We start from the raw sequence: 15778 nt of genomic DNA on the forward strand, positions 1-15778 counted from the left end.
TTTTTTTTTTTTTTTTTTTTTTTTTTTTGGTTGGGACACTTTTAATTACTGCCTCTATTTCACTGCATTTACAGGTCTGTTTAAATTGACCATCTTATCTTTATTTAACTATGGTAAGTTGTATACATTAAGAAAATGATCCATTTCTCTTAGATTTTCCAATTTAGTGGAATATATGTTTTAAAAGTATATCCTTTTGATTTTTGGATTTCCTTAATGTCTATTATTATACCCTTTTTTTTCATTTTGAATTTTGTTAGTTTTATATTCTCTCTACCTTTTAGGTATGTTGGATAAAGGTTTTTCAATTTTATTGATTTTCTCAAGGAACCAAACCTGTTTCATTGATTCTTTGTATTGTTTTTGTTTGTTTGTTTGTTATTGATTTCACCCCTGAGTCCTGAGTTTGATTATTTCTTGCCATCTACTTCTTTTGGGTGTGATTTCTTCTTCTTTTTCTTTCTTGGTCATTAAGGTGTGCTATTAAGTTACTAGTATGTTGTGTTACAATATTTTTTTAATATAGGCATTTAGTGCTATGAATTTGCCTCATAGAATCAAATTTGTTTTGTTCCTCAAGTTTGGGTATGTTGTGTATTCATTTTATTCAATTCTAGAAAGTCTTTAATGACTCATTTCAGTACTTAGCTATTCTATTTCCATGAATTTGTAAACTTTTTGCTCTTGATATCCAGTTTAATCTATGGTAGTCATATAGGATGCAGGGTGTTATTTCAATTTTCTTATAGCTATTGAGACTTGCTTTGTCTCTGAGTATGTGGTCAGTTTTGTAGAAAGTTCTATGAGGTGTTGAGCAGAAGGTATTTTCTTTTGTGGTTGGGTGAAATGTTCTATAAATATCTGTTAGGTGGATTTGGTTTATAATGTCAATTATCTACAACATTTCTCTGTTTCATTTTTTCTGGATGAGTGCTCTATTGGTCAAAGTTGGGTATTGAAGTCTCCAACTATCAGTGTGTGAGGTGTAGAGCTGGATGAAAGTGGACTAAAGCTCAAGTTTTGGTCTCTGTCTGACTCTGTGAGTAACTTCTTTCAAAGAGATATAGACCTTGCATCATGTCTAGTTCTCTTTTTTTGTTAATATCTTGTAATTTAAAGGAAGGATGAATGCTAGCTATCATTCAAGTGCTGCTTTTGAAGCCTGAAGAACTGTGAAGTGATTTTGCCCTTTTCACTTTCAGTTCAAATACAGTATTCTGGTCCTGGCAGCTGGGAAGCAGCATGTGTACAATGTAGGGTAGCTGGCTGTTGGTCCTGGCCAGAGATGGAAGTTGGTTGCAACAGCAGAATGTCCCTGTATCATTTAGATAGTCATGGGAAACTGTTCACTTCATGTCCATGCCCTGGTAGTAGAGTTCAAACTTATTTTGGGTTTTGATGACCATACCACCAACACACTATCAGTGCAGGCAGCCAAGTTTGTGCCATCTGTGGTGTGTTTGTATCTAAAGAATTACTTGGAAAACTGATTACTCACTTATCTGTGCCTCCTGGCCCTCTAGTGTTACACCTAGAAAGGTGACTCAAACTTTCTTGAAAGTCGCTGTGAATAACCTGTGTAAATTCCCTCAGTATAGCACAGGAATCACAACCTTCAGTATCAAGAATCACACAGTGCTACTTGAATGGTCACTTCAAGCTCCCAGAGGCGCTCCCAGTAGTGCTGTGATAGCAAATGTTTCACAGCTGGCACCACAGGGGGAAATACTTGATTTATAGCATATGCCAATATTAATGTTAAGATAAAATATGTAAGGAGCTTAATAAAGACATGGATGAGGATGTAGCTTGGGAGTAGCATGGTTTCTTGACATGTGCAAAGTTTTGGTTGAAGCCCTGACACAGTCTCACCACTCTTCACTCAAAATTTTAGATAAAGTGTAGAAATTCCTTAAAAGGCAAAGATGATTAAAATCAGTGCAAGGGGGAAAAAAAGCAAAACAGAATAGTCCTGTTTGTATAAAACAAATGATTTCATAATTGCCATTCTAGATGGCTTTACTAGAGAGGTTTATTGTTGGATAAAGAATAAATACCACCATTGTTAGAAAATGTCCTTTGGAAAACACAGGAGGTGGTAACTCCAACTCATTGTTTTGAATCTGCTTATTTTACTCCCACCAAAGTCAGTCCATGACACCTTGAGAAAAATAGTAGATCAGTATACTTTTCTAGTATACTGATCCAGCAGCATATGTATAACTTATGAGAATCCAGCAGCATATGTATAACTTATGAGAATCAGCCATGAGTTTTTAGTCTGGCATTCAAAATCAGCTAATATGTTATTGAAATGACAGAAAGGCTTTTGGCAATTGTCTCAAAAGATGCAACAAACCATCTGAAAACTATGACCACTTACAGTAAATGAGTGTGTGTCTCCCAAGTAAACTTCTATGAGATCTTCCTCAGCTTGTAAAATGATATCTAACAAACAGTGCAACTAATTTCAAACTTTGCTGTTGAGAAGCTGGACATTCTGTCTGAAACATAAAGGCTTTCACTTCAAGGCTATTCAATTTTGTGCTAATGCCCTAAGTAACAGGGGGAAAAAAAAAGAAAAAGTAGTAAATTATATGTAGTTTATAAAAGTTTTATTATTTTGGATACACACACAAAATTTTTAAATAGCTACTTTACTAATCAAATTTAGTAAAGGCACAGGGAACAGTACCACTACTTACAACATATTTTTATAAAGTAACAACAGAGTACATAAAAATATAGTAGCGCACAGTAGTTTCTGAAAATATGAAGTACTTATATATAGATTCAGCAAATAGTGTGACTATCTGTACATTGTAAACTACAAATACTTCTGAGAGAACCTAAAGACAGCCTGAGCACATGATGGTATGCCCTGTGTCACCAGTAGGACATCTCAGTGTAGCCTGGAGGTCAGTTCTCAAACAGTAACACCGAAAACTCTGGCTAGCTATTTGTAGAAATTAAGCATCCTGAGATTATAACATTTAAATGTAAGTATAAAGGATCAAAGAACATCAAAACCATTCTGAGAGAACGGACAGTGTAGGAATATGTGGTAAGAGGAATTTTAATATGGTTCCAGGATGCTGAACCTAGGTTTGACATGTGTAATTTCTCCCCTTGAGTTGGGAAAAGATCTGTGATAGGAAGGAATTTAATTCTCATGATTAGATTGTGCTGTTTAGCAAAGTTGAAGAGATTTCCACTAATGGCTCCACACTGGTCTGAAGTGGCTCCTTGCCTATGTGTTTATACCTACACCAAATCCTTATTCTATAGCAATAAGAATTCTGGTCCTGGCAGCTGGGAAGCAGCATGTGTTTATACCTACACCAAATCCTTATTCTATAGCAATAGACATGACCTCACTACTTGCGTTAATCTCAATGTCTCTTTGATGATTCTAAAATCTTCTGGGAGATGGGCCTCTGGGGCTGCTTGTGGGGCATGATATTGATTAGGTTAAATGTGGTGGGAAGACCCACCCATTGTGAGTGGCGCCATTCCCTAGGCTGGGATCGTAGACTATATAAAAAGGAGAAAGTGAGCTGAGCACAAGTTGTTATGTTCTTTAGTCTGTTCATAAATCATTTGAACATTTTATACATGGGTTCAATGTATCTTATCAAATACACACCCCCTATTTCCCTTCTAACTTTTCCTAGGACCATGTAGCATATATCTTTCCCAATTTCATACCCTTCTCTCCAGTATCGTTAGTGTTATGAGACTGATACTTGCATGGGTGTGGGACCAGTCACTGGTTATGGGCAGTCTGAAAGTTGCCATATCTTCTGAGGAAAAACTGTTGTTTCTCCCTGAGCAGACATCAATTAATAATGACTATGTATCCAGAAATGGGTACTCCACAGCCCTTCTCTGGCCCATGCTGAAATTTTAATTGGTTTGATATTGTACAAGTCTTGTGGTTTGATATTGTACAAACCTTCTGTGAGTACTTGTGTATAGCAGCCATGTCATGTCTAGAGGACATTTTACATCATTCCTCCTCCTTCTTCTTACATACTTCCTGCCCCAACTTCCATGATGTTCCCTGAACCTTGGGGTGGAGGACTTGTTGACTGTGTAGACAATGTGAGGAGCTGCCTTATGTACCTGTTGCTACTGTGACCTTACCACTATGACCACTTTAATGGATGTAGCCTCCCACTGTGGGCCCAAAGAAATCTTTTCTGAAGTTGCTTTTGTTGGGGTATTTTATCAGAGCATCAAAAAGTAACTATTTAAGGCAAATTATTTATTACAAATGACCTTGGAGTCAGACCAGGGGAAAAAGAAATATTTGTGTGTTTGGACATGGAATTGAAATTTACTTGGGTATAGTCTAGAAGGGGAAGGGTTCAGGTTCTGAATGAGAATCCACTAGACCTGAGGTATCATCACTCACTCAAGGGGGAAATAGGGGGTATATGGTGGTAAAAGAGGCCTTTCAAAGAAGGGACATCCTCAAGGCCTTATTAAAATGTAGCATCAGATTACTGTAGGGTTAATCCCAGGGCTCATCATATCTGACAGATTTTTAAGTGATGTCGATGCTGTTGATTCATGGACCACACTGAGTATCCAGGCCGGAAAACATGTGCTTTGGTATGGTGTGGCTGCAGAATCAGCCATATTTGGATTGTTCTTTCTCAGTTGTTATATATATACAGAAAGAACCATGTGAAAATAGGATGTTCTATCCTTTGCTGAGAGTCTGGTTTTAACAGTGACTTTACATGAGGTATCTCGTGTAATTTATTGGTAAGTGTCCCTTCCCAAGTAGCAGTTTATTTAGAAAGGCTGGTGGGTCATGTCAGGATGCTCCTGTTCCACAGAGCTTCGTCATCTCAGATCTTCTCAGCTATCTAACTCACAGCAACATGAAACCCCAGCACCCTCTTTCTGAAATCTTTCTCACAGACTTCACAAAAGCCCTGGGAAATATCCTGGTTGGTTCTACTACAGAAACATGTTGTTAAGTCTCAGGAGAGCCATCAGCTTCGTTTTACATACTCCCATTGATTTCCTCACATTATCCTCTACAAGAGCCTCAGTTTATTACCATTTGGGCTCAGTCCACTTTCCAGTTTTCAGTGAGAGGGCTTCATCTCACAGTAGAGAAGGCTGACTACTCTGCCTAAGAGAACATAGTTGGAGACCAAAGAGGTTTGACATCCTAGTGTTTCCTAGTCATTCATTGAATTACTGATGGCTTAGCATAAATTCCAAATTCTCCCAGGTTTTTTAAACAAATAACAAAGCAGTTATGTGTTACAAAAGATGAACTTGAAACAAAAGATTTCCTTTTCCTTCCAGTTTGTTGTTGCGGTGTTCTGGACCATCTATGCCTATGACAGAGAGATGATATACCCAAAATTGCTTGACAACTTCATCCCAGGGTGGCTGAACCATGGAATGGTGAGTGCATTAAAAGAAGTCACTTCCTTTGGTCAAACAAAATTTACTAAAGAATTCTTATTTAATTCAGGCTTCCCATCATAGAGACTGAAGTATCTGTCAAGGCTTGGAAGGAGACAGTGAGACACTGACAGTAAGAGTCTTTCTGAAGGACTGAGTCACTTTGTGAACTATGTGGTAGATGAATCCATTGTAAGAGGTGCCAGGGGCATTAAATCATGCATCTAGCTCATTCCTGGATGAATGCAGTTGCTGTGCCATTAGAAGCTTGTCTTCAGATCTCAAGGATTCATATCCACCTACACAGCCGTTGGCACTTGTTTCTACCCCCACCTTGCTTCGGAGGGACTGTGTTGGATATAACGTTGCACTTGGGCAGATTTCCCAGATGCACAGCAAGGCTGCCCAGTGTTCCCTCCAAAATCTGTGGCAGACATTTGAGGTATCTATTTTTCTTTTAAAATGAAAAATATAAAATTTTAATAATAGATATCTAAAAATATATATTCATCATTGTATGCAGGTGCTTGTGTTGAGTTGATGTGACCCTCATGTGTACAGGTGCCCATGGAGGCCAAAGGAGGAGTTAGATTGCTGGAACTACACTACAGGAGGTTGTAAACCACATGGTGTGGGTGATAGGAGCCTGTCTCAGAACCTCTTTAAGCTCATAGCTGCTGAGCTTCTCCTTCACCCACTAGAGATATCCTCAGCAGTGGACTCACCTGCCTTGGCAAGGTCCGCTCTTGCTGGGAGACTTGCCTGAGATGTTTGCCCTCTTTCCTGCCAATTTCTTTCAGGTGCTTTAGCTGTGTCACATTGCTCTCATTTGTTTAAAATCAAATACTTTGGATGGTTTGTTTATCACTTTAAAAGATTTGTGGGATTTATTTTTTATAGAGTTGTGGATCCTCCTTTCAGCCACTAGAGTTGAGCAAAGTTTTTTTTTATTAATGAAAAGCAATTTTTAGAATAATACCAGGATGTTCCCGTTGAAAAGGGCAACCCATCACAGAAATTATAGGGGAAGCAAAAGCTAGAAATCATTAGTCTTGGGTCCAAAATAACAGTTCTTTCTGTTATTTTCCTTTTGTCCCCTGTTGTGGGACATTTTAAATAAAGCACAGTGTACTGACAAACAGAGGGGTTTCAACTCATTCTTTCTTAAAAGCAGTCCATCAAAAGTGATACACCTCAGGCAACTGGAATTTTTTTCTCAGATCAGTTAGAGCTGTTGAAGAATTAACTTGTTCTATTTTCCAGCATAAAACTGGTTCTTGTTAGTCTTCACCTTCTCATGCCCCAAATACCCTTCTTTTCTTCTGCAGACTCCTTTCCTTAGTGTTTCTATTGCTGTGAGGAGACACTATGACCAAGGCAACTTCCCCCTTTATTGGAAATAGATTATTTTCTCGAACAGTGTATCCTGATTACAGTTTCTTCTCCTTCTACTTCACCAGTTCTCCCCCACTGTGCCTCCTGCATATGTCCACTCTATTTCTGTGTCTCATTAGAGTAGAAAAGCTTCTAAGAGATAATGACAAAACATAACACAATAAAATATAATACGATAAAGCAAGAATCATCACATTGAAGTTGGACAAAGCAAATCATCAGAAAGGAAAAAAAAATGCCCAAGAGAAAACACAAAAATCAGAGACCCACTTGTTCACACACTCAGGAATCTCATTAAAATACTAAACTGAAAGCTTTCATATATGGAGAAAACCTGGTGCAAACCCAGGCAGACTCTGACCCTGCTGTTTCCATCTCTGTGCCCATGTGAGCTTTGCTCAGTTCATTTACAGGGACTTGTTCTCCTGGTGTTCTCTATCTTCTCTGGTTCTTACATTCTTTCTGCCTCTACTTTTACAAGGTTCCATGAGCTCTAAGGGGAGAGATGATGGAGACATCTCATTTAGAGCTGTGTGTCCCAAGGTCTATCATTCTCTGCATAATGTCTGGCTGTGAGTTTTTGTATTTGTTCTTATCTGCTACAGGAGGAAGCTTCTTTAATGATGGCTACATAAGTCATTGGTCTATGAGTATACCAGAATATCATTAGGAAGGATTTTATCACTACTTCGCTTTTTAAAGACCAGTAGTATTTGGTTTTATGCTATGTCTCTGGGCTATCTAATCTCTGGCTCTTGGTCACCAAGCAGTATGTGGGTTCTATCTCATAGAGGGGGCCTTAAGACAAATCGGATATTGGTTGATTACTCCCACAAGGTTTGTACCAACATTGCCTGGCACATTTTGGAGGCAGAACACAACTGTAGATCAAAATGTTTGTGGCTGGGATTGGTTTTCTATTTTCTTTTTGGTAGCCTGTAGAGTACCTTCCCATCTAAAGACACTCGAACATAGGCTCTTTGTATATACCAGCTTAACCTCTTCATGTTTAGTGAGTTGTGTGGGTCTTGCTGTCTGTTTGGGGAGAATAACCCATTGTCTTGGCAACAGCCTTTGGTTGTTTGGGGATTTCCAGGGGACCATTTTTGGCCAGGAATTCAATTGAATGTAATTTAGTCCCAGTACTGGAACTGGGTTTGGTGACAAGAGAAACCCAATTGAAATTCTGTCTCTCCCATTATTTGGATACTTCATTAGGATTGTTTTCATATAGTTTAGGAAGATTCCATTGCTCTAGATTTCCATGCCACCTGTTAAATGCCCCTTAATCCTAGCGTCTCTCCTCACATTCCCTTCCTCAACCCCATTGATGCTCCCATTCCCTATCTGATCCTTCATCCCCAATCTACTTCTATTCTGTTCCCCCTCACAGGGAGATACAGTGTCTCCACAATCTCCCTTCCTCTAGTCCTAATCTCTCTGGGTCTATAAATTGTAGCTTGATTATCATTTACTTAACAGCTAATATCCACATATAAGTGAATACATACCATATTTATCCCTTTTGGGTCTGGATTACCTTACTTATGATGATTTTTTTCTAGTTCCATTTCTTTGCTAAGGCAGCTCTTATAAATGAAAGCATTTATTTGGGAGCTTGTTTACAGTTTCAGAGGTTTACTCCATTATCATTATGACAGGGAGTATTGACACATATAGACAGGCTTGGTGTTGGAGAAGTAGGTGAGCATTCTATGTCCCAATCATAAGGTAACAGGAAGGACTGTGTGAGGACTGGGCCTGGCATGGACCTTTGAAACCATAAAGCTCACACCCAGTGACACACTTCATCCAACAAGGCCATACCTACTCCAATAAGGCCACACCTCCTAATACTTCTAATCTTTTCAAACAGTTCTACTTTCTAATGACTAAGCACTCAAATATATGAGCCTGTGAGAGCTATTCTTATTCAAAACACTATATTCCTGCTCATCTACTTAGGGACATTTATTTGATGTCTTCTTATGAAGCTTTTCAAACTCCTCAAACAAACTTAGCTGTTCTAGTTTTCATGTTTTCACACACTACCCTATATCTACAATATATATGTTTATTCCCACAAGAAATTTTAAGGTCATATACAAAACATCAGTCTTTGAATCTTTAGCTCTTTATCTAGATCCCTTGCATATGCTAGGATCAATACATGCTTGATATATTGGGGAAGGAATTAAGTACTGCCAGTTTTCACAATACTCTCCTACTTAAATTTAATTGCTTCTGCTTCTTCAGACTATTGTGTTCTGGGAATTCTACATTTATTGCATATTTAATTTTTCACAGTGCCACTATGAATAAAAAATTATCTCATATAAATGGAAAAACCAAGGCTCAAAAATTATATACTCACCCGCAAATCACTTAGCTATGGTGATAGAAATGAAATCTGAACTCATGCCTATTTGGCTTCAAATGTAATCACTTCTTTTTTTTTTTCTCATAGTACTAATTTATTTATTTATTTATTTTATTAATTACACTTTATTCATTTTGTATCCCCCCATAAGCCCTTCCCTCCTCCCCTCCCGATCCCACCCTCCCTCCCCTTTCTGCATGCATGCCACTCCCCAAGTCCACTGATAGGGGAGGTCCTCCTCTCCTTTCTGATCTTAGTCTATCAGTTCTCATCAAAAGTGGCTGCATTGTCCTCTACTGTGGCCTGGTAAGGCTGCTCCCCCCTCAGGGGGAGGTAATCAACGAGCAGGCCAATCAGATTATGTCAGAGGCAGTCCCTCTTTCCATTACTATGTAACCCACTTGGACACTGAACTGCCATGGGCTACATCTGTGCAGGGGTTCTAGGTCATCTCCACAAATAGTCTTTGGTTGGAGTATGATTTTCTGGGAAGTTCCCTGTGTTCAAATTATCTTGTTCTGTTGCTCTGCTTGTGGAGTTCCTGTCCGCCTCCAGCTCTTACTAGTTCCCACTTCTTACATAAAATTCCATTCACTCTGCCCATCAGTTGGCCATCAGGCTCAGCATCTGCTTTGATAGTCTATACTGCAGAAGCTTTCAGAGGTCCTCTGTGGCAGGTTCCAAGGTTGTTTCCTGTTTTCTTCTGGCTTTCAGAGGCCCTCTGTAGCAGGTTCCGAGGTTGTTTACTATTTTCTTGTTCTTCTGATGTCCATCCTCTTTGCCTTTCAGGATGGGGATTGAACATTTTAGTTAGTGTCCTCTCTTTTGCTTAGTTTGTTTAGATGTACAGATTTTGTGGGTTTATTCTATGTTGTATGTTTATATGAGTGAGTATATACCATGCGTGTCTTTTTGCTTCTGGGACAACTCACTCAGGATGATCCTTTCCAGGTCCCACCATTTACCTGCAAATTTCATGATTTCCTTATTTTTCATTGCTGAGTAATACTCCATTGTATAGATGTACCACAGTTTCTGCATCCATTCTTCAGTTGAGGGGCATCTGGGCTGTTTCCAGCTCCTGGCTATTACAAATAAAGCTGCTACAAACATGGTTGAGCAAATGTCCTTTTTGTGTACTTGCGCCTCTTTTGGGTATATGCCTAGGAGTGGTATGGCTGGATCTTGAGGAAGCGCTATTCCTAGTTGTCTGAGAAAGCACCAGATTGATTTCCAGAGTGGTTGTACCAGTTTACATTCCCACCAGCAGTGGAGAAGGGTTCCCCTTTCTCCACAACCTCTCCAGCATGTGTTGTCCCTTGAGTTTTTCATCTTGGCCATTCTGATGGGTGTAAGGTGAAATCTCAGGGTTGTTTTGATTTGCATTTCCCTAATGGCTAATGAGGTTGAGCATTTCTTTAAGTGCTTCTCTGCCATTCGATATTCCTCTACAGAGAATTCTCTGTTTAGCTCTGTTCCTCATTTTTTAAGTGGATTACTTGGTTTATTGCTTTTCAGCTTGTTTAGTTCTTTATATATATTGGATATGAGTCCTCTGTCAGATAAAGGGTTGGTGATGATTCTTCAAAGGATGGTGTCCTTTGCTTTACAGAAGCTTTTCAATTTCATGAGGTCCCATTTATTGATTGTTGCTCTTAGAGCCTGTGCTGTTGGTGTTGTGTTCAGGAAGTTTTCTCCTGTACCAATGAATTCTAGGGTATTCCCCACTTTTTTTTTCTAGCCGATTTAATGTGTCTGGTTTTATGTTGAGGTCTTTGATCCACTTGGACTTCAGTTTTGTGCAGGGTGATCAGTATGGATCTATTTTCATTTTTCTACATGTAGACATCCAGATGGACCAGCACCATTTGTTGAAGATGCTATCTTTTTTTCCATTGTATGGTTTTTGCATCTTTGTCAAAAATCAGGTGTCCGTAAGTGTGTGGGTTTATTTCTGGGTCTTCTGTTCGATTCCATTGATCCACCATTCTCATGCGGTTTTTGTAACTGTTGCTCTATAGTACAGCTTGAGATCAGGGATGGAGATATCTCCAGAAGATCTTTTATTGTAGAGGATTGTTTTAGCAATTCTTGGTTTCTTGTTATTCCACATGAAGTTGAGAATTTTTCTTCCCAGGTCTGTAAAGAATTGTGTTGGTAATTTGATGGGAATTGCATTAAATCTGTAGATTGCTTTTGGTAAGATGGCCATTTTTACTATGTTAATCCTGCTAAGGCATGAGCATGGGAGATATTTCCATCTTCTCATATCTTCCTCTAATTCTTTCTTCAGAGACTTGAAATTTTTTTCATACAAGTCTTTGACTTGCTTGGTTAGGGTTACACCAAGGTACTTTATGTCATTTGTGGCTATTGTGAATGGTGTTGTTTCCAGAACCCAGCCATCCAGGGGCGAACAGCCCTGGACAACGCAGCATAATAGAAAATCAAGAAGATGACCTTACATCTATGCTGATGAAGAGGATAATAGAGGAAACAAATAAAATACGTAAAGAATTAGAGGAAGATAAAACCAAACAGATCATGGCTATCCGTAAAGAAATGGAGGAAGTTAAAGATAAGCAGATTATGGCCATCCGTGAAGAAATACGGGAAGATGCAGACAAACAGCTTGTGGCCTTCAGAGAAGAAATAATTAAATCACTGAAAGAAATAAAAGAGACAGAGTTGAAGGAACTAAAAGAAAAAGAGGAAAATACAAGCAGACAGGTGAAGGAAGTAAACAAAACAACTCAAGACCTGAAGATAGAACTAGAAAAATTAAAGAAAACACAAATGGAGGAAATAATGGAGAGGAAGAATTTAGGGAAGAAAACAGGAACTACAGAGGTAAGCATAACCAACAGAATACAAGAAATGGAAGAAAGAATCTCAGGTGTAGAAGATACAATGGAAGAAATTGATGCATCTGTCAAAGAAAATGTTAAATCCAAAAAATTCCTGACACAAACCGTCCAAGAAATCCAAGACAATATGAAAAGACAAAACCTAAGAATAATAGGAATAGAGGAAAAAGAAGACTCCCTTCTCCAAGGCCCAGAAAATGTTTTCAACAAATCATTGAAGAAAATTTCCCCAAGTTAAAGGAGAAGCCAATAAGGATACATGAGGCCTACAGAACACCCAACAAATTTGACCAGAAAAGAAAATCCTCCCGCCACATAATCATCAAAACAGTAAGTATACAGAACAAAGAAAAAATACTAAAAGCTGCAAGGGAAAAAGGCCAAGTAACATATAATGGCAAACCCATTAGAATCACACCTGACTTTTCAACAGAAACTATGAAAGCCAGAAGGGCCTGGACAGATATCATGCAGACCCTAAGAGAACACAGATGTCAACCCAGGCTACTATACCCTGCAAAACTCTCAGTCCTCATAGACGGAGAAAACAAGATATTCAATGACAAAAACAAATGTCAACAATACCTACACACAAATCTAGCATTACAGAAGACACTGGAAGGGAAAATACAACCCAAGAAAATTACCTTCTGTCAAGAAAACACAGGAAATAATTAACCTTACTACAGCAAAACAAAAAGCACCCAAGCACACAACCTTATGAACACAGCCAACATCAAAATCAAAGGATGTAATCACTTCTTAATGGTTTGGATTTTCTCTGAATATGTGAGACATTAACTAATTCTTTAAAGTTGTTACTATTTCTGTTAAGGAAGTTGTCTCCTGAGCCACTGAGTTCAAGGCTCTTCTCCACTTTTTCTTCTAACAGGTTTAGTGTGTCTGGTTTTATGTTGAGGTCTTTGATCCACTTGGCCTTTAGTTTTGTGCAGGGTGATAAATATGGGTCTATTTGCATTTTTCTACATGTTGACATCCAGTTAGACCAGCACCATTTGTTAAAGATGCTGTCTTTTTTCCATTGAATGGTTTGGGCATCTTTGTCAAAAATTAAGTATCCATAGGTATGTGGGTTTATTCTGGGTCTTTTATTTGATTCCATTGATCCGCCATTCTGTTTTTATGTCAGTGTCAAGCAGTTTTTATTACTATTGCTCTGCAGTACAGCTTGAGATCAGGGATGGAGATACTTCCAGATGATCTGTTGTTGTACCTGTGTTTTTTTTTCCATATGAAATTAAGAATTTTTCTTTCAAGATTTGTAAAGAATTGTGTTGGTATTTTGATGGGAATTGCACTGAATTTCATTGATGCTTTTGGCAGGATGTCCATTCAGAAGAAATATTTTACAATTTTGTATTGCATAGTTTAGTTGTTGAAGAAAAACCTGTTGACAATCAAGTAGGCATTTTAGAAAAAAATATTTCATGCCATTTGACACCCCTCAAATCTGGAATATAAACAGAGATTGCTTTACCATTATAGATAAGAAACAGAAACACATTGTCACATGCTCTGTAGGGAGCAGCCGTTGGTCACCATCAGGTATATTCTTATCAAACATGAAGCAACTTTTGTCACAGTATCTCCAAATAAGAGGAAGAGTAATAGGAGCTGATGGCTGTTTTAATTTGGAATTGACACTGAGTGAATTAGGAAAGGGCATCCCCAGAAACCATTGCCTACTGCCCACTAGGGAAATAGTGTCCATCTCTGCTAATATTTGGAGGACTTAGCTGAGAACATAGTTACATCGTTGCTATCAACCTTCAGTCTTGTCCTGTTTGTCTTATTATTTCCATCCTTAGACAGTACAGTATTACCCTCAGACCAGAGAATTAATCATTTCATTTGTAGATCCTTGCAATGAAGTATTAATGTTTCAAACAAATGGCTTATTAAGTGAATGTGTAGCCACTGTAACTTGGACTTAACTCAGTTTTTTTCTTGACTCAGTTGGATAACTTAATGGTTCTTCTTTTGGAGGTGGAACTATTTAGAAATGCAAGGAGGAATTGACTGGCATGGATATTTAGGAAAGAAGGATAAATTAATTAACCTGTCCAAAACCCTACGTAATATAAGCTCAGTAGATTCTTTTCCAGTGGAATTTGTTTCTCAGCAAAGATAAATGGCCATTTTTTGCATTTTCTAGTTCATGGTCCCAGAGTTAATTACCAAAGAATTTGTACATGGTACCCGAGGACTATCCTTAAATTTTAATGCATTCACAATTCCAACTAAAAGAGAGTGTTGTATCTTTTCCTGATGATTAGAGGAATCAATTCTAGATTTTATTTGAATCACAGCAGGGGAAATGGTTCAATATGTGAGTGACAATGCTAATTCATCCTCATTGTATAACCAAGAAGTTGGTCCTGAGTTCCCCAAAGTAGCCCCCAAATTTAATTTATTATAATAAAAAATATAAATTATATATGGCTTACTTTATTTCATCCAGTGTTTAATATGCAATACAAATTTATTCCGTTCTTACACTCTAATTTGTGTTTGCATTCACAACTCTATCTTAGATGACTCTGATAAGCAATTTAACAAGTATTGACATGGAAGGATATTTGATGTACTTGCTATGGATGCTCACAATAATGAAACATTTTTATGTCTTTTTACCACTGATGGCATTACAAGATGGAGTAACAAGCAAATAGATCAGTTCCTATCTTAGTCATTGTTGTGTTGCTGTGAGGAGACACCACGACCAAGGCAATTGTTATGGAAAAAAAAAAACATTAAAAAAGCATTAAGGTCGTACAAGTTTGTAAACTTGTACAACCACTCTGGAAATCAATCTGGCACTTTCTCAGACAACTAGGAATAGTGCTTCCTCAAGATCTAGCTATGCCACTCCTAGGCATATATCCAAAAGATGCTCAATTACACAACAAGGACATTTGTTCAACCATGTTTGTAGCAGCTTTATTTGTAATGGCCAGGAGCTGGAAACAGCCCAGATGCTCCTCAACTGAAGAATGGATGCAGAAATTGTGGTTCATCTACACAATGGAATATTACTCAGCAATGAAAAATAAGGAAATCATGAAATTTGCAGGTAAATGGTGGGACCTGGAAAGGATCATCCTGAGTGAGCTGTCCCAGAAGCAGAAAGACACACATGGTATATACTCACTCATATAGACATGTAATATAGGATAAACCTACCAAAATCTGTACATCTAAAGAAACTAATCAAGAGAGAGGACCCTGACTAAAATACTCAATCCCCATCCTGAAAGGCAAAGAGGAAGGACATCAGAAGAAGAAGAAGAAAACAGGAAACAAGCTAGAAACCCACCACAGAGGGCCTCTAAAAGGCTCTGCCCTGCAGACTATCAAAGCAGATGCTGAGACTTATGGCCAACTGTTGGGCAGTGCACATGGAATCTTATATAAGAAGTGGGAAATAGTAAGATCTGGAGAGGACAGGAACCCCACAAGGAGAGCAACAGAACCAGAAATTTGAACACAGGGGTCTTCCCAGAGACTCATACTCCAACCAAGTACCATGCATGGAGTTAACCTAGAACCCCTGCACAGATGTAGCCCATGGCAGTTTAGTGTCCAAGTGGATTCCATAGTAATGGGAAGAGGGACTGCCTCTGACATAATCTGATTGGCCTGCTCTTTGATCACGTCCCCCTGAGGGGGGGAGCAGCCTTACCAG

General features: G+C 38.5%; 1 protein-coding gene across 3 annotated transcripts in view; it reads left to right on the forward strand.

Moving 5' to 3' along the window:
- Aig1 (androgen induced 1) overlaps window positions 1-15778 on the forward strand; it is a 259955-nt gene that overhangs the window by 77876 nt on the left and 166301 nt on the right. For all 3 annotated transcript variants that reach the window (XM_055627717.1, XM_055627715.1, XM_055627716.1), the window contains one exon: window positions 5329-5430. In XM_055627717.1, coding sequence (XP_055483692.1) covers window positions 5329-5430 — 102 coding nt within the window. The remainder of the gene's footprint in view (window positions 1-5328; window positions 5431-15778) is intronic.

The sequence above is a fragment of the Psammomys obesus genome, unplaced genomic scaffold (assembly GCF_907164565.1).
Source record: "Psammomys obesus unplaced genomic scaffold, mPsaObe1.curated_primary_1811, whole genome shotgun sequence".
Taxonomy (NCBI): domain Eukaryota; kingdom Metazoa; phylum Chordata; class Mammalia; order Rodentia; family Muridae; genus Psammomys; species Psammomys obesus.